This window comes from Trachypithecus francoisi, unplaced genomic scaffold (genome assembly GCF_009764315.1).
Source record: "Trachypithecus francoisi isolate TF-2019V2 unplaced genomic scaffold, Tfra_2.0 Lachesis_group3, whole genome shotgun sequence".
Classification (NCBI taxonomy): Eukaryota; Metazoa; Chordata; class Mammalia; order Primates; family Cercopithecidae; genus Trachypithecus; species Trachypithecus francoisi.
Genome location: NW_022681468.1, coordinates 45805431 through 45826583, shown reverse-complemented (window position 1 = coordinate 45826583; position 21153 = coordinate 45805431). Strand labels below are relative to the sequence as shown.

The 21153-nt window shown below is 38.2% G+C and overlaps 1 protein-coding gene across 4 annotated transcripts in view; it reads left to right on the top strand.

Annotated features, from left to right (window-relative positions):
- The window catches only part of DAAM1 (dishevelled associated activator of morphogenesis 1), a 183755-nt gene extending 180502 nt beyond the window's left edge, over positions 1 to 3253 (top strand). For all 4 annotated transcript variants that reach the window (XM_033187876.1, XM_033187879.1, XM_033187878.1 and 1 more), the window contains one exon: positions 522 to 3253. In XM_033187876.1, coding sequence (XP_033043767.1) covers positions 522 to 731 — 210 coding nt within the window. In that variant the 3' untranslated portion in view covers positions 732 to 3253. The remainder of the gene's footprint in view (positions 1 to 521) is intronic.
- The last annotated feature ends 17900 nt before the right edge of the window (positions 3254 to 21153 follow it).

Genomic DNA, 21153 nt, shown 5'->3' with positions numbered 1-21153 from the left:
TTAAAGATGCTTCCCCCACCTTCCTTTTATCTGAATTATCCAAATTGTCTACAATGTGCATGTATTAGTTGGCTTTTAATAACAGTAACTGTTGTGTATCAGGTTTCAGGGTTCCACAGTAGATGCAAGCTAAGCCTTTGATACAAGGAAAATGGCCTGATGACCATTTGCTTTAGTTATTTGGGGTCTATGTAATAGTGATACCTTTTTTTTTTTTTCATTAGCAAAAACACAAATTGCCTCAATTGCTCTTATTTTAACTAGAATATCATGCAGTTTCCCTAGAATCTAGGTGGTGAGGGTCTAACCACAAGGCAGTGGCTATTTTTTGTTGTTGTCCATTGCTTCCACAATGGAGACTCCATGTTCCAATTACCCTTTCTTGTGATGTCCAAAGGGGTTATAGGATGAGCACAGCTTGGTGTCTGGAGCATTACCATGTTTCACAGAATTCATCTCTACTGAAAACAAAATGCAACATTTTGACATGTTTCTAAGAGGTTATTTCTTTCTATTTGCAGCTCAAAGAACAACGTGAAAGGGAACGTAAAATGAGAAAAGCTAAAGAGAATAGTGAAGAAAGCGGAGAGTTTGATGACCTTGTTTCAGCTTTACGCTCAGGAGAAGTGTTTGACAAAGACCTTTCTAAATTGAAACGGAATCGCAAACGCATTACCAACCAGATGACTGACAGCAGCAGAGAGAGACCAGTCACAAAACTTAATTTCTAATCTTCCATGAATACTTTATTTTAGAAAGCTCATTAGCGGCCCTCTAAAGTGACTAGAACGTTTCATTACACTGCCTTGTAATCCAAACAGTGGCAATTTTTTCCTTCATCTGTGAGTGAATGTGTGAATGTGTGTGTATGTAAATGTATGTGTGTATATATTAAAAAATGTATATAGATGTCTGAATGTTGTCTGGAGACCTCTACGTATGGTTAAAAAGATTTATGTTAATGTATGTGCTCCGAAACCCTTCGTGTATGCATTCACCTTGAGTGTGGCTCATTTTCTTTCCCCGAACACCATGACTGTTCAGAAGCACAATACTATCTCCTGAAAGAGATGACAGAGACATTCCCTAGATTCAAAGACAAAACAGGAGAAAAAAAAACCTTGCAAAATATTGTATTGTTTCCAAGCTTGATATCCTTTGAAATTATTTTCACTGATGGAACTGGAGTTGGAAAAATACAGATATAAAATGGTTTTCGATAGCTGACATTGTGATGTAGATGCATCAGTGATAGGACCAGCTTCGGATTTCTGACATCGGTGTGAGGATACAGTCTGTAAATGTTTATTGAGAACATCTTGCACACAATTTGAATTATGTAGAATGTCAGTCAGAATTTTTTGTATATTTAAACGTTGGACATCAATTTTCTCCCCTAATTTCATCAAGTTATCTCTGCCAAGTGCTCTTGATAATTTCTTCAGATTTTTGGAAAAAACACTATCTAAATGCAATCCATGCTTTTTTTAAAGAACAACATTGCCAGAGTATGCTTGTTCTAACACTATAGATATATAAACCTTAAAAATAAAATATCTCACCCAAAACTTAAAGGAATAATTCTCTGAAGGGATAAAGATTACTAAAAAAAAAAAAAAAAAAAAAAAAAAAAAAATTTAATGGGGTGCCTCTTTGTTATAGTTTCTATTTTCTGTTTTGTAGGACAAGCTGCATTTTCTGTAAATATAGGTCTGGACTAAAGGACACATAAAGAATGCACAAAATGTCAACATCAGCAGAGATGCCCAGATCTATTTATCTCTAAGTATATTTGAAGTGATTGCTGTTTATATGTTGTCATTTTAAAATTGTGTGTCAGTAAAGCTACCTGTAAAATTTCAGTCCAAAAAAATAAAGCTCTCAGGGAGACATGAATAAAAACAATGAACATTAGAAAATAAAATATAGATGCTTACCATTAACCTACCAACTCTTAATATCCTTAAATTATGTGATATATAAAGAGGACTGTTACTTTTTTTTTTTTTTTCCTTGCTTTGCTTTATTTATTTGTAGTCGGGGATGGGGGCTAACGTTTTCTCTTTTCTTTCTATCAATCCTGTTGTGGTTGGGTTTCCTGTGGAGAGAGTAGTTTGTCCTGTTGCACTAGAACATTATTTACTCACTAAATTGAGTTTTTCATCAATTAACAAATATTTATTAAGTTCCTACTATGTACCAGGCATAGTAAGGCTACAATGGTAAGCAAGACAGAGTCCCTGCCCCCAAAGGCTTAAATTCTAATGGGGATATTAAGGGATGAATCGAATACCAATGTGTGCACTGTACAGGAATCATACTATTTAAAAATAATTTGTATAAACTATAACACTTAGCACAGACGGCAAGGTATCTGCGCTATGTGAAAGCTGTGAAATAGTGCTCTAAGAGTTGTCAAGAGCTGTGGTTTTACATCTTTTCCTCATTGCAAATTTAGTGACTTTCTACACATCAAATGGAAATAAATGACTAGCAAATAAAACAGTCATAAATACAAAGCAGAGGTTGCCCTCCCCCAGTCCCGAGTTAACCCAGGTCTGCAATAACACCGTGTTGAAGGTGCAGATAGAGACTTGACTCAGAAAGGCTTGGAGATGAGGAAGATTGGGATGGAATGATGGTGTTGTCTGTTCCTTGACTCAAGTGCCTCTATGTAGATTCTTTTCTATTTGTAGCAGGAGAAATTTGGTCTGGCTCAATTTTGGAACTGTATTTTGAAAATGGCTTTGTCTTACAGTTTAAGGAATAGACAGGTGGAGGGAAAGTCACATGAAGGAGCAAGTTTGTGTAGCATGTCCCTCTTGCCCCTTTTAATCATCCTCCTTTGATACGGCCATCCTGGCGGGCCTCCTTTGCCATTTCCATTTTTGCTTTCTTTCCCCAAAAACTGTGTGCAGGTAATTCCATGTGCCATTGTTGAAAAGAAAAACAAAACAAAAACTACTTTCTACTTTTTAGATTGGTGCTGGTGTAAGTAGCCACTTTTCTCTCTTGGGTGTGTATTTTGAACTTTGTTTGTTTGTTTTTTTAAATTAATGCCAAAAAGAAAATGCATAATTTGTGAACTTAATTATATGTCTTGTATCTTATTAGCTTAGTAGTTGGAACCACTTAGTCTTTAGGTGCAAGACTGTCATTAGATAGTACTGAGAAAAAAAATGTATGTGTTATGAGACTGTACATTTTTTTAAAAATAGCAATATGCAATAAAGAGATGAATTCATTGGGTGTACATATGTCTTTCTATGAATTATTAAAACAGCGTCATCAAACTTCTTCGCAGTTTCCACTACTGAATTTCAATTTTGCAAACTGTTCACTGAATCAGAAATATATACGTGTTTTTAAACTTGTACTTACTGGACCTAGAAGAATATAATTTTCTATTATGGCAGCATTCAGTATGTTCACATTATCATATGCCACCTCTTTCTACACTTGGTTTATGTATGAGTTATACAATTTCTTGTTATATATGATAGGGCTACTAGTGAAATTACTCAACTGGAGTAGAGAAAATAATCTCTGGTCTCTAGAATCAAAGGCTTTTCTGTTTTGAGACATTTTTTTCTTATTAAAAATTAATTTGATACGGATCAGTTTGGGAAATGGCACCCATACAGATCAAGAAATTTGTTTTATCAGTATCCTCTGAAAGTCGAAGCTTTCCCTTTGTCCTACATCACATTTGCTGCCTTAACTCAATTTAAGGTCAAGTTGGAAACAAACTGCCCCAGTGGTTGATAGAATACCCAAGCAGGCCAAACACTAATTCTTCTTATCCTTGGAATGAACTCATGATGTTCTTGTAATAGCTGACCATCTTGTATTTTATCAACTCACTGCATAACTTCATAGTAACAACGTTCTGTGGAGCTGACACTCTGATAGGAGAGACCCTTCTGCGTGTTAGACGAATGTTCTATTCCAACCCACAAACTCAGCCCCGGCCTATTTGTATATTTGGGTGTGGAATTATGTACAGAACCACCTAGATTCTCAGTTGACCTTGGTGTATTAATAGAAAGAGGGGAAATGTGAAATTTTCAGATCATATGCTTCAGTGTCTTCAGTTTCCCCAAAACAATTATCACTGAAGGAAATGTGCTTCTGACAGAGGGGTCAAGTTCTGTGATCCATCCAGAACTTTGCCCGTTTTCTATAATGTGGAGTTTTTGTTAGGCAAGGGATAACCTTTATTAAAATGCTGTAGTTTAGACACAATTACAGTCATGTGTCATTTAACAAGGACACATTCTGAGAAATTGTGCCAATAGGTGATTTCATTGCCATGCATACAGCATAGAGTATACTTACACAAATCTAGACAGCATAGCTTACTACACACCTAGGCTATATGGTGGAGCCTATTGCTCCTAGGCTACAAACCTGCACGGCATGTTACTGCACTGAATAGTGTGGGCAATTGTAACAATGGTATTTGTGTATCTAAACATACATATAGAAAAATATATATACAGTAAAAATACCGTATGAAAGATTGAAGATGGTACATCTGTATGGGGCACTTACCATGAATGGAGCTTGCAGAACTGGAAGTTGCTCCAGATTAGTCAGTGAGTGGTGAGTGAATGTGAAGGCCTAGGATATACACTACTGTAGGCTTTATCAACATTGTACATCTATGCTACACTAAATTTATTTTTTAAATTCTTTAATAAAACTTAGCTTACTCTTTATTATTTAGCGTTTTGATATGTAATAACTTTAAAACAGCTGTACAAAAGTATTAGCATTTTCTTCACATCCTTAGTCTATTAGCTTTTTTTGGTTTTTAACTTTTGTTTAACTTTTTAAACTTTTTTTGTTAAAAACTAAGACACATTAGCCTATGCCTACATGGGGTCAGGATCATCAGTGTGACTCTCTTCACCTACGCATCTTGTCCCACTGGAAGGCTTCAGGAGCAGTAGTCCGTATGGAGCTGTCATCCGTTATAACAATGCCTTCTGGAGTACCCCCTGAAGGACCTGCCTGAGGTTGTTTTACAGTTAACTTTAAAAAAAATAAATGAGTATACTTCGAAATAACACATTTGTAGTAAATAAACTAGTAACACATATCATTGTCAAGTATTATGTACTGTTCATGTGGATGTGCTATAGTTTTATAAAACAGGCAGCTTAGCTTGCTTTATGCCAGCATCACCTCAAATACATGAGTAATGCATTGCACTACAGTGTCACTAGGTGATAGGGAATTTTTCAGCTCCATTATAATTTTATGAGACCACCGCCATATATGCGGTTCACAGTTGATAAAACGTCATTATGTGATGCATTACTGTGTTCAAAAGGCTGAGTTCTGGAAGGTAAAACTTTCTGTGAGTGTTTTTGTTTTTTAATAACATCAGCTGTTTCCTATCAAGTGGAAAACCTAAATTAGCAACTTCCAAGTTTTAACAGCTACTTGATACCATTTAATTCCATAAACAATATCTTTGAGAACCACTGAACTATATGGAGAGAATTAAAATCAGGGGTCTAGGGCTTCTCACAAGGGGTGTTTATAAACCATCACTCTGTCGAGTTATGTGCTTATTTTTTGTGTGGTCTATATACTGTTTTAAGTCTCTATATCCCTGTTGCCCCTATTGATAATAACTGAAGTCTAAAAACCTCTTGAGTCTATAATTAAGAGATGACTTAAAATCTGACTTCTTTTTTATTTTTATTTTTTATTTTTAAAATGTTTTTAGAGACAATATAGCCTCACTATATTGCCCAGGCTGTTCTCAGACTCCTGGCTTCAAGCAATCCTCCCACCTTGGCCTCCCAAAGTGCTGGAATTACAAACGTGAGCCATCGTGTCCCGCCTATGAATTATTTATGTTTGAGAAAGTTTGGGGCCCATGGAGGAACAAGTTTCTTGTTTATAAGGATTTTGTGTTTTTCATAGCAAATACCAATCCGAATTATTTTTTATCTGAATCCTGTGGAAAATCTCAGGCCTGCCCTTTGATCTCTTCCCTAACGTGCTTTTATCTACGGCAATCAACTGCGCGTTTCCATGGCATCAAACAGACAAATGAGCACAGGGCTGCGCCCCAGGGTTTTCAGACAAAGAAGATCCGTATTTGTATCAAATCTTAATATGTTTTCATTTTTCATGGGAAAAAGAAATATATATCATTTTTTTCTATTTTGTTTGAATACAGCATTTTTCTGATTCTCTTGCTTCTTTTGCTGGGAGAAGGAAGAAAGGAAATGGTTTAATGGTACTGATTTCAGTAACATTATTTCATCTCATTCACACCCATTATGGTCATGTGAGGACATTCCTGTGGCAAAGGAATCTGCAGTCCTTCATATAATTATGAACATTTCTTGTTAATATTCCCCCCGTCACTTCCAGTGTAGAGAACCTTTCCTAAGTCTAATTAAGTTGAGGGCTATGCTGACCTTTCCAGGATGGGAGGAGGTGTCTGAAGAGGAGATGACTGTGATGCTGAGCAATGACATGGGAAGACAAAAACAGGGGAGGAAAGGAGTGACTACTAGCAGCTTAGGAAAATTAGTTTGCGGAATACAAAGTTAATACATAAAAGTCTATTGTTTTCCTATTTACCAGCAAAGAAAAAGCAGAATTGAAAATTAAACATACAGTACCATTCATATGAGCACACCCCCAAAATGAAATACTTAGGTATAAATCTAACAAAATATATACAAGATCTGTGTGAGGAAAACAACAAACCTCTGACGGGAGAAATCAAGGAAGAGCCAAGTAAATGGTGAGATAGTTCATATTCATTGATAGGAAGATTCGATAGTGTCGAGATCTTTTCAACTTAATCTACAGATTCAATGCAATTCCAATAAAATCCCAGCAAGTTACTTTGTTTTTATTGACAAACTGATTCTAAAATTTGTATAAATAGGCAAAAGATACAGAAAAGCCAACACAATATCGAAGGAAAAGAACAAAGTTGGGGAACAGATTCTACCCTACTTCAAGACATAGTATAAAGCTACAGTAAATAAGACAGTGTGGTAATTGTGAAAAAATAGACTAATAATATAACCCACAAATAAAACCACATGAATATAGTTAATTGCTTTTTTTACAAAGGAGCAATGGTAAGACAATGGAGCAAATATAGTCTTTTCAAAAAATAATGCTGGAAAAACTGAATATCCATATGCAAACACAATAAAGCTAGACAAAGACCTCACATTCTTTATAAAAAATTAACTCAAAATGGATCACAGACTTAAACAAAATTATAAAACTCCTGGAGATGGGAGAAAATTGAAAATTTAGATGACATTAGTAATGTCATCTATGTTTGACAATGACTTTTTAGATGCAATGCCAAATGCACAATCCATGAAAGAATTGATAAGCTGGACTTCATTAAACTTTTGTGACCTGCAAAAGACACAGTCAAGAAAATGATAAAACAAGCCACAGACTGTGAAAAAAAAAATTTGCTAAAGACATACCAGGTAAAGGACTGTCATCCAAAATATACAAAAGACTCTTGAAACTCAATGAGAACACAATTCAATTATTAAAAATGGGCCAAAGATCTGAACAGCCTCCTCACCAAAGAAGATATATAGATGGCAAATAAGCATATGAGAAAAATGCTCCACATTATATGTCATCAAGGAAAGGCAAATTAAAACAACAACAAGATATCCCTACACACTCATTTGAGTGGCCAGAACCCAGTACCTGACAACACCAAATGCCAGCAAGGATGTGCAGCAACAGGAACTCACATTCATTACTAGTAAGAATGCAAAATGGCACAGCTACTTTAAAAGACAGTTTGGAAGTTTCTTATCAAACTAAACATACTCACTATACAATCTAGCAATTTATTCAAATGGGTTGAAAATTCATGTCAACACAAACATGTGCACTAGATGTTTATAGCAGCTTAATAATTGCCAAAACTTGGAAGCAACCAAAATGTCTTTCACTAGGCGAATTGATAAATTGTGGTACATCTAGACAATGGAATATTATTCAGTGCTAAAAAGAAATGACCTATCAAACCATGAAAAGACATGGAGGAGTCTTAAATGCATATTACCAAGTGAAAGAAGCCAATGTGGAAAGGCTACATAGTGTATGACTCCACTCACATGCCACTCTGGAAAAGGTAAAACTAGGGAGGCAGGGAAAAGATTCATGGTTACCAGGGGTCAGGAGGAAGAAGGGATGAGTATGAAAAGCACAGAGGACTCTCAGGGCAGTGAAAATACTCTCTACATGTCATCTTACATTCGTACAAACCCATAAAATATATAACACCAAGACTGAACCCTGATGTAAACTATGAACTCTGGGTGATCATGAGGTGTTGGTAGTTGGTCCATCAATTGTAACAAATAGACTGCTGTGGTTGGGGATATTGACAACAGGGGAGGCTGCACATGTACGGGGGCGGGAGGTCTGTGGGAAATCTCTGTACCGTCTGTTCAGTTTGGCTATGACCCTAAACCTGCTCTAAAATGTAAAGTCTACTTAAGAAGGAAAAGTCCCTACATACGTAGCCAAGAAACCTTCCCACCCAATCAGGCCAAGTCATCCTACTCCTTTGCACATACCGGCTGCCTCATGTAAACTCCCTCTGGTAACTTTTCATGCTCCTTAGACTTTTCCAGTTTATTCACACCTGGATATATCTTGATAAAACAGCTCGATGGGATGGCTTTTCACAATACTTCCTTGGACTTCCATGCAGACTGCCACCATTCAAGACTTCAGCCCTGGCCCTAAAACGTTCTGATTAACTCTTAGACTAATAGGATCATATCTTAACTGTTGAGAATCCAGAGGGCAGAAATAATAAGGAGGGCATGTCACTTGTGAGCTAGTCACTGTCAGGCAGTTCAGATTATAAGCCTTTTGGATTTCCAATTTAAGATAATTTTTGCAAGTTGACTGTCATTAGAAGGCTCACAGGAAAAGACTTTGCTCCCTCCTTCTCGACCTCCTTCCTTCCCAACCTCCCCTTCTTCCTTCCCTCAAACCACCTTTATTAGTTACTCTCCCATCAGAAGACCTCATTATTAGGAATTCTCTTAAAATGCCTTTTACAGAAAACAGTCCTCTCTTTCTGCCTTGAATGTGAGCTATTTGACCCTGAAGAGCAGCAGCTGTTCAGTGACCTGACATTTTTACGGCTGGTGAGTTCACACTAAAAGCTGGCTTCCAATGTCTGCCAGAGGCACTGCTGGGGGGGGGGGGGGGGGGTCATGCAGGCCCTACTATCTTACCCGGCTCACTGCTAAAGAATTAATGCAATGGGGAGAGAATCCTCTAGCACATAATGCTTGTAGGACAATTGGCATTGACTTCTCCCCCACTGGACTGTGTAAAGGAGACCCTGACCAATCCAGAAACTATCTACAGCCATTAAAGTACACGCCACAGAAGCCGGCTCCCAAATTCCCATCTGCCTATTCTGTTGTCTTGCACAAACAGCTAAGTAACACACTAGGACCCAAGTTCCAGAGCTGCCTGTATTGCTATCAGACATGAGCTGTGACCCTTGTTCAGTCTGCCACACATCTTTTCCTCACACTTTAGAAGCTGGACAGAGCAGCCCTGAAACTTCCCATTGAAGGATGCTATAGCCCTGCCTCTGAGGTCCTCAATCCTTAGTTGCTGGGAATTTACTGCAGCCAACTCATTAACAAGAATTAAACAAACTGTTCTCATCACACTGTTTATCAGCTACAGCCAAGAACTCGGGCTTCTTGCCCTGGCTGTTTGGGAAGGGGAAAGGTGGAAGGGCAATTGCTTAGAGCACGTTACATTACAACAGTAATGAGGCTCATTCCAGAGTTTCCTTTTACTAGGTAGCTGTGGTAACGCTGATCCTTGGGGACTCATCTGGGCTGCACTAAAACCACAATGCATTGATTTTGTCATAAAATCAATGTATAATATTAATATGGCTTTACCCTGTGGAGGCCGTTGTGGTGACCTAGGAAGAGTGTGGTTGGAAGCAGAGGAAGGAACAAATCAAACTAAATGGATGGGCCCACTGCTGTCCTCACTGGCGTGAACACAGCTGGAGTGTTGTGTTCTCACGGATACCGTGTTCTAAGAGCAGTGCTGACAAATGAAAGTGCATCCTGGTGAGGAGGTTTATAGACAGACTCAGAAGAATCCACTGACAAGAAACTTTTAGCCTGCGAAATAAATTATTACAAAGATATAGCTCTTCTCAAATATTTGAAAAGAAAGAAAACGTATTCTGTATTTCACCAGAAGCCAGGGTGAGAATCAATGGGTAAAAGTCACCAACCAATGGATTTCATTTTTTTAACCCGTAGAGACATTTCAAACTCCTAAAATTAATCAGCGATTGAACAGGCTGCCTAATAAGATACTGAGTACCCTTTCCTTAGAGACGTCCGCATCTCTAGACTGGATGCCCAATACGGGGTGACCATCTATCACATCAGGGATGTTGTCCAAAGTTTAGGGCTATGTAGAAGTTTGCATACACAATTAAAAAAACAAAAAACAAAAAAAAAAAACACCTTTTTATTTGTAAACAATTTCAAACTCACAAAAAGTTTCAAAAATAAAAATAGCACAACACACACCTTTTACTTTCCCAGATACACTTTTTTGTTCTATAGATAAAACTGATTTTTAAACTTGTGTTCATTTACTTCATCATTTGTTCTCTTACTCTTCCTTTGTGTGTACGTGTACACATAATTTTTTTTGGAACCATTTGAGAGTAAGTTACATACATCATGGCTCTTAATTCCTAAATACGCCAGTGTACACTTCCTAAGAATAAGATATGCTCTTACACAACTTTAGTACATGTATCAACTTCATAAATTCATATTGATACATTTATCTAATCATACCATCCATGTTCCAATTATGTCAATTGGTATAATAATGCATATTCTTTATAGTGTTTCCCCTGCTCCAGAAAAAGATCTAATCAAAATCAGATATTGCGTTTAGTTGTCATATTTCTGTAGCCTCTCATGCTCTCTAGGCTTTCTTTGTCTTTCATGACATTGACATTTTTGAATTATAGTCCAATGGTAGGCAGAATAATGGCCCCCCAAAAATGTTCATGTCCTAATCCCCAGAACCTGTGAATATATTACCTTATATGGCAAAGAGGACTTTACAGATGTGACAAAGTTCGGGATTTTGAGAAAGGAAGATTAATTATCCTGGATTATCCAGGTGGGCCCAGTGTAATCACAAGGAGCCTTATGAGAAAGAGACAGGAGAGTCAGAGGGCGAGAAGGAGACGTGAGGATGGAAACAGAGGTGAGAGTAATGTGAGTGCTGTCTTTGAAGATGCAAAGGGGACCACGAGCCAAGGAATACAAGTCCTCCCTGCCATCTTTTTTTAAACTCTAATGTTCCTTGTTTAGTGCTTGTCTGATACTTCTTTTTATTAGTTTGAAGTTATGCATTCTCAGCTGGAATACAGCAGAGGTGGTATCAGGGTGTCCTATCTTGGGATACACAATTTTCATCTGTCTCCCATAGGTGACATAAATTTTGATCACTCAGTCAACGTGTTGCCCAATTTCTTTCGTGTAGATTTACATGATTTTTTTTTTCTCTCTTACAATTAACACGTGGTCTGCTCCTCATCTAAAACTTCTCCTAGATTTAGCATCCACTGATGATTCTTGTCCAAACCAATCTTTACTATGATGGCTGCAAATGATGATTGTTCAGCTCCAACACTCTCTCCACAATTACCGAGTGGTCCTTGGCATTCTACAGTGAGTACCCGCTCACCTCCTCTATTAATTAATTTACCTATTATGAGTATGGGCTTATGAATTCCTCAGCTCGTGAATTTCTCCCCCAGGAGTTTAAAATTCATTCATGGTCTTAATTATTTTATGCTCAAATGGTTCTAGATTTGACTAGGCAGAGCCCTCTCAAGCTTTCTCCTGTATCTTCATAATAAGCCCCCATCTTTAGAAAAGCATTTTCTCACTGTCTGGCATAACAAAAGGTTCCAGGTTTATTTTATACCTACCCTGCCACAGGGTAGTGGAGTCAGCCACTTCTCCAAGGAACTCTGATGCCTTTTAGTGGAAAATGTTATTAAAGATCAAGATTAACTTTGCTTCTAACATTTTCCACAGAGGGAGAAAATCTATATATGTGTAGATATACACATAACATACATACAAATATAAACACATACATATATACATGCGCATACACCTACGTACATGTTTTAGGAATGATGAGTTCACATCGATACCTCAAATTCTACCCCATCCCTACAGCATTCTTCCTTGCCTTACCCCATTCCATATTTGTATGTTCCTTCTTTCACAGCGAGAATCCTAACTCCAAACACATCGACACATGTACTCATTTGCTCAGTTCTATATTAATCTAAAAGAGTTTCAAAATCGTTTCTTGTGTAACACTACTAAAAACTAACCTACTAAAAAAAGTTCAGGATTTGTTCGTACTTCTTCCCCCTTCTACATCCCCTCCCCACATCCCACGCTGGTCCAGAACAAGGATTATATAATTAAAAACTGTTCATAAGTTACTTGAATTTGTTCTTTTTTCTTTGTCCTTCTTCTTCAGTATGGTTATAGTAGCCACAAAAAATGCCCTTAGATTAATTTGCTTCCATTTTCTTTCAGATTTAGTCAGGTTTTGCCTCCTAATTCTCACTGATTTTTTAATTTTTAATTTTTGCAGGCACATGGTAGGTGTATGTATTTATGGGGTACCTGAGATATTCTGATACAGGCATACAATACATAATAATCATATCAGGGTAAATGAGGTATCCATCAACTGAAGCATGTACCCTTCCTTTGAGTTACAAATAATCCAATTATACTTTTAATTATTTTTAAATGTACAATTAATTTATTGTTGATGGTAATCACCCTATTGTGCTATCAAATACTAGATCTTATTCATTCTATCTAATTATATTTTTGTATCCATTAACCATCCCTGTTCTCCTCCCCTCAGACTACCCTCCCCAACCTCTGGTGACCAGCATACTACTTTCTATCTCCAAAACATGGCTGCCTTGTTTTACTTAACATAATGACCTCCAGTTCATCCATGTCATTGCAAATGACATGGCCATTTTATGGCTGAATAGTACTCCAATGTGTATATGTACCAAATTTTTTTTTTTTTTTTTTGAGACGGAGTCTTGCTCTGTCACCCAGGCTAGAGTGCAGTGGCACCATCTCAGCTTACTGCAACCTCCACCTCCCGGGTTCAAGCGATTCTCCTGCCTCAGCCTCCCAGGTAGCTGGTTACAGGCGCCCACCACCGCGCCTGGCTTATTTTTATATTTTTAGTAGAAACGGGGTTTCCCCATCTTGGCCAGGCTGGTCTCGAACTCCTGACCTCATGATCCACCAGCCTCAGCCTCCCAAAGTGCTGGCATTACAGGTATGAGCCACCGTGCCTGGCCACCACATTTTCTTTATCCATCAATTTATTGATGGATCCTTAGGTTGACTCCAAGTCTTGGCTGTTGTGAATAGTGCTGCAATAAACATGGAAGTGCAGATATCTCTTTGATATATTGATTTCCCTCCTCTTGGGTATATATCTTGCAGTGGGGTTGCTGGATCATATAGTGGTTCAATTTTTGATTTTTTGAGGAAGCTCTATACTGTTTACCATAGTGACTGTGCTAATTTTCATTCCCACCGACAGTATATGAGGGTTCCCTTCTCTCCAAATTCTCACCAGCATTCATTATTACATGTCTTTTGGATGTAAGCCATTTTAACTGGGGCGAGATGATATCTCTTTGCAGTTTTGATTTGCATTTTTCTTATGATCAATGATGTTCAGCACTTTTCCATATACCTGTTTGCCATTTGTATGCCTTCTTTTGAGAAATGTCTACTCAGATCTTTTGCCCATGTTTTAATCAGATTATTTGATTTTTCCCTATGGAGTTGTTTGAGCTTCTTATATATTTTGTTTATAAATCCCTTGTCAGATGGATAGTTTGCAAATATTTTCTCCCATTCTGTGGGTTGTTACTTCATTTTGTTGATTATTTCCTTTGCTGGGAAGAAGCTTTTTAACTTGACGTGATTGATCCTATTTGTCCATTTTTGCTTTGCTTGCCTGTGCTTGTGGGGTATTACTCAAGAAATCTTTGCTCAGACCAATGTGCTGGAAAGTTTTCCCAATGTTTTGTTTTAGTAGTTTCATAGTTTGAGGTCTTAGATTTAAGTATTTAATAAATTTTGATTTGATTTGTGTATATGACAAGAGACAAGAGTCTAGTTTTATTCTTCTGCATATGAATATCCAGTTTTCCCAGCACTGCTGATTGACGAGATGGTCCTTTCCCTAATATATGGTCTTGGCATCTTTGACGAAAATGTGTTCAATATAGATGTATGTATTTGTTTCTGGAGTCTCTATTCTGTTCTGTCTGTTTTTACATGTCTGCGTTTATGTCAGTACCATGCTGTTTTGGTTACCTGAGCTCTGTAGTATAATTTGAAGTCAGGGAAAGTGATTCCTCTAGTTTTGTTCTTTTTATTCAAGATAGCTTTGGCTATTCTGGGTCTTCTGTGGTTCCATATAAATTTTAGGATTATTTTTTCCATTTCTGTGAGGAATGCCATTGATATTTTGAAAGGGATTGCATTTAGTCTGTAGATTACTTAGGGTAGTTTGGACATTTTAACAATATGATTCTTCCAATTCATGAACATGGAATATCTTTCCTTTTGTGTGTGTGTGCACACTCTTCAATTTCTTCATCAATGTTTTACAGTTTTCACTGTAGACATCTTTAATTTATTTGGTTAATTGTATTTGTAGCTATTGTAAATGGGATTATTTTCTTGATATCTTTTCAGATTGTTTGCTGTTAGCATATGTAAACACTAGTGATTTTGTATGTTGATTTATATCTTGCAACTTTACTGGGTCTATCAGTTCTAATAGTCTTTTGATTGTATCTTTAGGTTTTTCCAAATACAAGGTCATATTACCTGCAAAAAGGATGATTTGACTTCTTCCTTTCCAATTTGGATGCCCTTTATTTCTTTTTTGTTGTCATTGGATTGCTCTAGCTAGAACTTCCAATACTATGCTGAATAACAATGGTTAAAGTAGACATTCTTGTCGTGTTCCAGATCTTAGAGAAAAGGGTTTCAATGTTTCCCTGTTCTATATGACACTATCTGTGGGTCTGTCATATGGCTTTTATTATGTTGAGGTATATTCTTTCTGTACCCACTTTTCTGAGGGCTTTTACAACGAAGGGATGTTGAATTTTTTCAAATTCTTTTTCAGCATCAGTGGAAATGATCATATGGTTTTGTTTGTTTGAGACGGAATCTCACTCTGTAACCCAGGCTAGACCAGTGGCACGACCAATTCCCGATTTTAAGCGATTCTCCCAAGTAACTAGCATTATAGGTGTGCACCACCATGCCCAGCTAATTTTTGTATTTTTAGTAGAGACAGCATTTCACCATGTTAGCCAGGCTGGTCTCGAACTCCTGACCTCAGGTGATCCACCTGCCTCAGCCTCCCAAAGTGTGGGATTACAGGCGTGAGCCATCATGTCTGGTCCTTTTTCCTTCCTGTCTTCTTTCTTTCCTTCCTTCCTTCCTTCCTTTCTTTCTTCCTTCCTTCCTTCCTTTTCTCTCTCTCTCTTGTGCTTGCTTGCTTTTTCTTTCTTCTTTCTTTCTTTCTTTCTTTCTTTTTTTTTTTTTTTTTTTTTTTTTTTTTTTTTTTTTTTTTTTTTTTTTTTTTTTTTGAGACGGAGTCTTGCTCTGCCGCCCAGGCTGGAGTGCAGTGGCCGCTCTCAGCTCACTGCAAGCTCCGCCTCGGTTCACGCCATCTCCTGTCTCAGCCTCCCCGTAGCTGGGACTACAGGCGCCCGCCTCGTCGCCCGGCTAGTTTTTTTGTATTTTTAGTAGAAACGGGGTTTCACGTATTAGCCAGGATGGTCTCGATCTCCTGACCTCGTGATCCGCCCGTCTCGGCCTCCCAAGTGCTGGGATTACAGCTTGAGCCACCGCGCCCGGCCTCTTCTTTCTTTCTTTCTTTCTTTCTTTCTTTCCTTCTTTCCTTCTTTCCTTCTTTCCTCTTTCCTTCTTTCCTTCCTTCCTTCCTTCCTTCCTTCCTTCTTTCTATCTTTTCTTTCTTTCTCTCTTTCATGTGTCTTTGGTTTTGGTGTCAAGGTAATACTAAGTTTGGGAATATCTCACCTCCTCTATTTTTCAGAATAGTTTGACTAGAATTGGTATTAATTATTCTTTAAATGTTTGGTAAAATTCAGCAGTGAAGCATCAGGTCCTGGACTTTGCCTTTCTGGGAGACTTTTTATTATGACTTTAATCTCCTTACTTGTTATTGGTCTGTTTATGTTTTGTATTTCTTCATCTTGATAAGTTGCATGTGTCTAGAAACTTACCCATTTCTTCTACGTTTTCCAATTTATTGGCATATAGTTGCTCATAGTAGCCTCTAAACTCAATGGTCCTTTGAATTTCTGCAGCATCAGCTTTAATGTCTCCTTTGTCATCTCTGATTTTACTTATTTGGGTCTTCTCTCTTTTTCTTAGTCTCACAAAAGATTTGTGAATTTTGTTTATCTTTTCAAAACACCATTTTTTTTGGTCTCATTGACCTTTTGTATTCTTCACTTCAATTTTATTTATTTCTGTTCTAGATTTTATTATGTCTTTTCTTCTACTAAGATTGAGTTTGGTTTCCTCTTGCTTTTCTAGTTCTTTAAGATGCACTGTTAGGTTGTTTATTTGAAGTTTTTCTACTTTTTGGATGTAGGTGCTTATTACTAAAAGCTTTCCTCTTAGTACTGCTTTCACTGCATCCCATTGGTTTTGGTGTGTTGTTTCTATTATCATTTGTTTCAAGAAATTTTTAAATTTCCTTCTTAATTTCTTCATTAACCCACTGGTCATTTGGGAACATATTGTTTAATTTCCATGTGTTTGCATAGTTTCCAAAGTTCCTCCTGTTACTGATTTCTAGTTTTATTCCATTGTGGTCAGATAAGACATTTGATATAATTTAAATTAAAAAACTGTAAGATGTGTTTTGTGGCCTAACATATTGTCTGTCCTTCAGAATGATCCATGCTTTGAGGAGAGGAATGTGTATTCTAGAGCCATTAAATGAAATGTTCTGTAAATATCTATTAGGTTCATTTGATCTACAGTGCAGATTAAATTCAGTGATTCTTTGCTGATTTTCTGTATGGATGATCTGTCCAATGATGAAAGTGAGGAGTTGAACTCTCCAGCTATCATTATTATTATTATTATTTTGAGATGAAGTCTTGCTCTGTTGCCCAGGCTGGAGTGCAGTAGCGTAATCTCAACTCACTGCAACTTCTGCCTCCCGGGTTCAAGCATTCTTTTTTTTTTTTTTTTTTTTGAGGCGGAGTCTCGCTCTGTCGCCCAGGCTGGAGTGCAGTGGCGCAATCTCGGCTCACTGCAAGCTCCGCCTCCCGGGTTCACGCCATTCTCCTGCCTCAGCCTCCTGAGTAGCTGGGACTACAGGCGCCCGCCACCTCGCCCGGCTAGTTTTTTGTATTTTTAGTAGAGACGGGGTTTCACCATGTTAGCCAGGATGGTCTCGATCTCCTGACCTCGTGATCCGCCCGTCTCGGCCTCCCAAAGTGCTGGGATTACAGGCTTGAGCCACCGCGCCCGGCCATTCTTATACCTCAGCCTCCTCAGTAGCTGGGACTACAGATGCGCACCACTATGCTTGGCTAATTTTTGCATTTTTAGTAGACCCAGGTTTTGCCATGTTGGCCAAGCTGGTCTCAAACTTCTGGCCTCAAGTGATCCACCCACCTTGGCATCCCAAAATGCTGGGATTACAGGCATGAGCCACCATACCCAGCCTCCAGCTATTATTGTATTGGGGTCTCTCTCTCTCTCCCTTTAATTCTACTAATATTTGCTTTATATATCTGGGTGCTTCAGTGTTGGGTGTATATATATATTTACAATTGTTATATCCTCTTGCTGATTTGACCTCGTTGTGATTATAACTTTCTTTGTCTCTTTTTATAGTTTTTGTCTTAAAATCTATTTTGTCTGATATAAGTATAGCTACTTCTGCTGGTTCTATTTGCATGGAATATCTTTTTCCCTTCCTCCATTTTCAGTCTATGTGTGCCTGTATAGGCAAAGTGTGCTTCTTGTAGTCAACAAATTGTTGGGTCTTGTTTTGTTTTGTTTCTTTCTTTTCATTCAGTCACTCTGTCTTTTTATTGGAGAATTTAGTCCATTTACCTTCAATGTTATTATTGATGAGTAACGACTTGCTCCTTCCTTTTTGTTATTTGTTTTCTGGTTGTTTTGCGGTCTTCTCTTTCTACTTTCCTCTCTTCTTACCTTCCTTTTAGTGAAGGTGATTATCTCTGATGGTGTGTGTTAATTTTTTGCTTTTTATTTTTTGTGTATCTATTGTATTTTTTTTATTTGAGAGCACCATGAGGCTTGCAAATAATATAACCTATTATTTTAAACTGATGACAATGTAATACTGATTGCATAAAGAAATAAACAAGCAAAGAGAAAACTAATAAAAACTCTACACTTTAACTTTGTACCCCTGCTTTTTAACTTTGTGTTGTTTCTATTTGCATGCCTATGTCTTGAAAAGTTGTTGTAATTATTATTTTTTATTCGTTCATCTTTTAGTCCTTCTACTCAAGATAAGGGTAATTTGCCCACCACAATTACAGTGTTATAATATTCTGTATACTGGTATATACTAATAACCAGTGAGTTTTGTACCTTCAGATGCTTTCTTATTACTCATCAATGTCCTTTTCTTTCAGATTGCAGAACTCCATTTAGCATTTTTGTAGGACAAGTCTTTTGTATGTCTGGGAAAGTCTTTATTCTCCTTTATGTTTGAAGGATATTTTTGCTGGATATACTATTCTAGGACTAAAGGGTTCTTTTCCAGCACTTTAAATAGGTCATGCTACTATCCTATCTTGGCCTATAAGGTTTCTACTGAACAGTCTGCTGCCAAACATATTGGAGCTCCATTATATGTTATGTGTTTCTTTTATCTTTCTGCTTATAGGATTCTTTCTTTATTGCTGGCTTTTTGGGAGTTTGATTATTAAGTGTCTTGAGGTAGTCTTATTCGGGTTAATTCTGCTTGGTGTTCTATAACCGTCTTTGCTTGAATATTGATATTTGTCTCTAGGTTTGAGAAATTCTCTGTTATTATCCCTTTGAATAAACTTTCCACCCCTATCTCTCTCTCCAATAACTCTTCGGTTTGCCCATTTGAGGCTACGTTCTATACCTTGTAGGAGTGCTTCATTCTTTTTTATTTTTTCTTTTGTCTCATCTGACTGCATATTTTCAAATAGCCTATCTTCAAGCTCAGTAATTCTTTCTTCTATTTGATCAATTCTGCTGTTAAGAGACACTTATACATTCTTCAGGATGTCAATTGCATTTTTCAATTTTAGAATTTCTGCCTTATTCTTTTAAATTATTTTCAATGTTAAACTTTTCTGATAGGATTCTGAACTCCTTCCCTGTGTTATGATAAATTTCATTGAGCTTCCTTAAAACAGTCCCTTTGAATTCTCTGTCTGAAAGGTTATACTTCTCTGTCTCTTCAGGATTGGTCACTGGTGCCTTATTTAGTTTGTTAAGTGAGGTCATGTTTTCCTGGATGGTCTTGATGGCTGTGCATGTTCATCAGTGCCTGGACATTGGAGAGTTAGGCATTTTTTGTACTCTTCACAGTCTGGGCTTTTTTATTCCTGTCCTTCTTGGAAAGGCTTTCCAATTATTCAAAGGGAAGTGAGTGTTGTGATCTAAGTCTAAGTGTAATATAAGTGCCCCTCAGGGGGCACTGTATCCATATATGCCTCAGGGGGCACCCCAAGCCCAGTAATGCTGTGGCTCTTATAGATTTGTAGAGGCACCACCTTGATGGTCTTGGATAAGGTCTGGAAGAATTCTCTGGATTACCAGGCAGAGACTCTTGCTCTCTTTCCTTCCATTCTCCCAAACAACAAATGGAGTCTCTCTCTCTCTCTCTCTCTGTGTGTGTGTGTGTGTGTGTGTGCACGCGCACTGAGCTGCCTGGAACTGGGGGAGGAACGACACAAGCACCTCTGTGGCCCACCACCACTGGGACTATGCTGAGTCAGACCTGCAGCCACCATATATCACCCAAGGCTTATAGTAACCACTACCTGGTCATCACCTATGTTCATTCAAGGCCCTAAGGCTCTACAATCGGCAGGTGATGAAGACAGCCAGGCTTGTGTCCTTCCTTTTTGTGTAAACAGTTTCCCCTGCTCCCAGGTGGATCCAGAGATGCCATCCCAGAGCCAGAGTCTGAAGTTGGGAAACTTGGGAATCTATCTGGTGCTCTATTCTACTATGGCTGAGTTGGCACCCAAGACACAAGAGGAAGTCCTTACTCTTCTTTCATAAGCAGAGGAGTCTCTCCCTGTGGCCAGTACTATTCCAGGCCCATGGCAAGTACTGCCTAGCTACCACCAATGTTCATTCAAGGTCCAAGAGCTCTTTAGCCAGCTTGTGATAAATGCTACAAGGCCAAGGACTCTCCCTTCAGGACAGTGAGCTTCCCTTTTGCCCAGGGCAGGTCTAGAATTGCTGTCCAGGAGCTAAGGCCTGGAATTGGGTACCCCAAGAGCCCACTTGGTACTCTGTCCAACTGTGGCCCAGCTGGTACCTATGCTGCAAGACAAATTCTCCTTTACTCTTACCTCTCCTTTTCTTCACAGAAGGAGTCCCGCCTCAAAGTCATCATAGCTGGGAATGTACAGTGTCACACCTGAAGCCAGTACCTCTCTGAATCTTGCCCAAGGTCCACAGCAAGTACCACCTGGGTACCAGTGCTGGTTATTCAGAGCCCAAGGGCTCCTTAGTAAGCAGATAATCCTGCTAGGCCTGGGTCCTTTCCTTTAAGGTAGCAGGTTCCCTTTCAGCCCAAGTGTGTCTAGAAATGTCACCTGGCAGCTAGGGCCTGGAATGGGGGCCTCAGGACTCTATCTAGTGCTCTATCCTACTGTGGCTGAGGTGATACCCAAGTTGCATGACAACGTCCTTTTTACTCTTCCCTCTCTTCTCC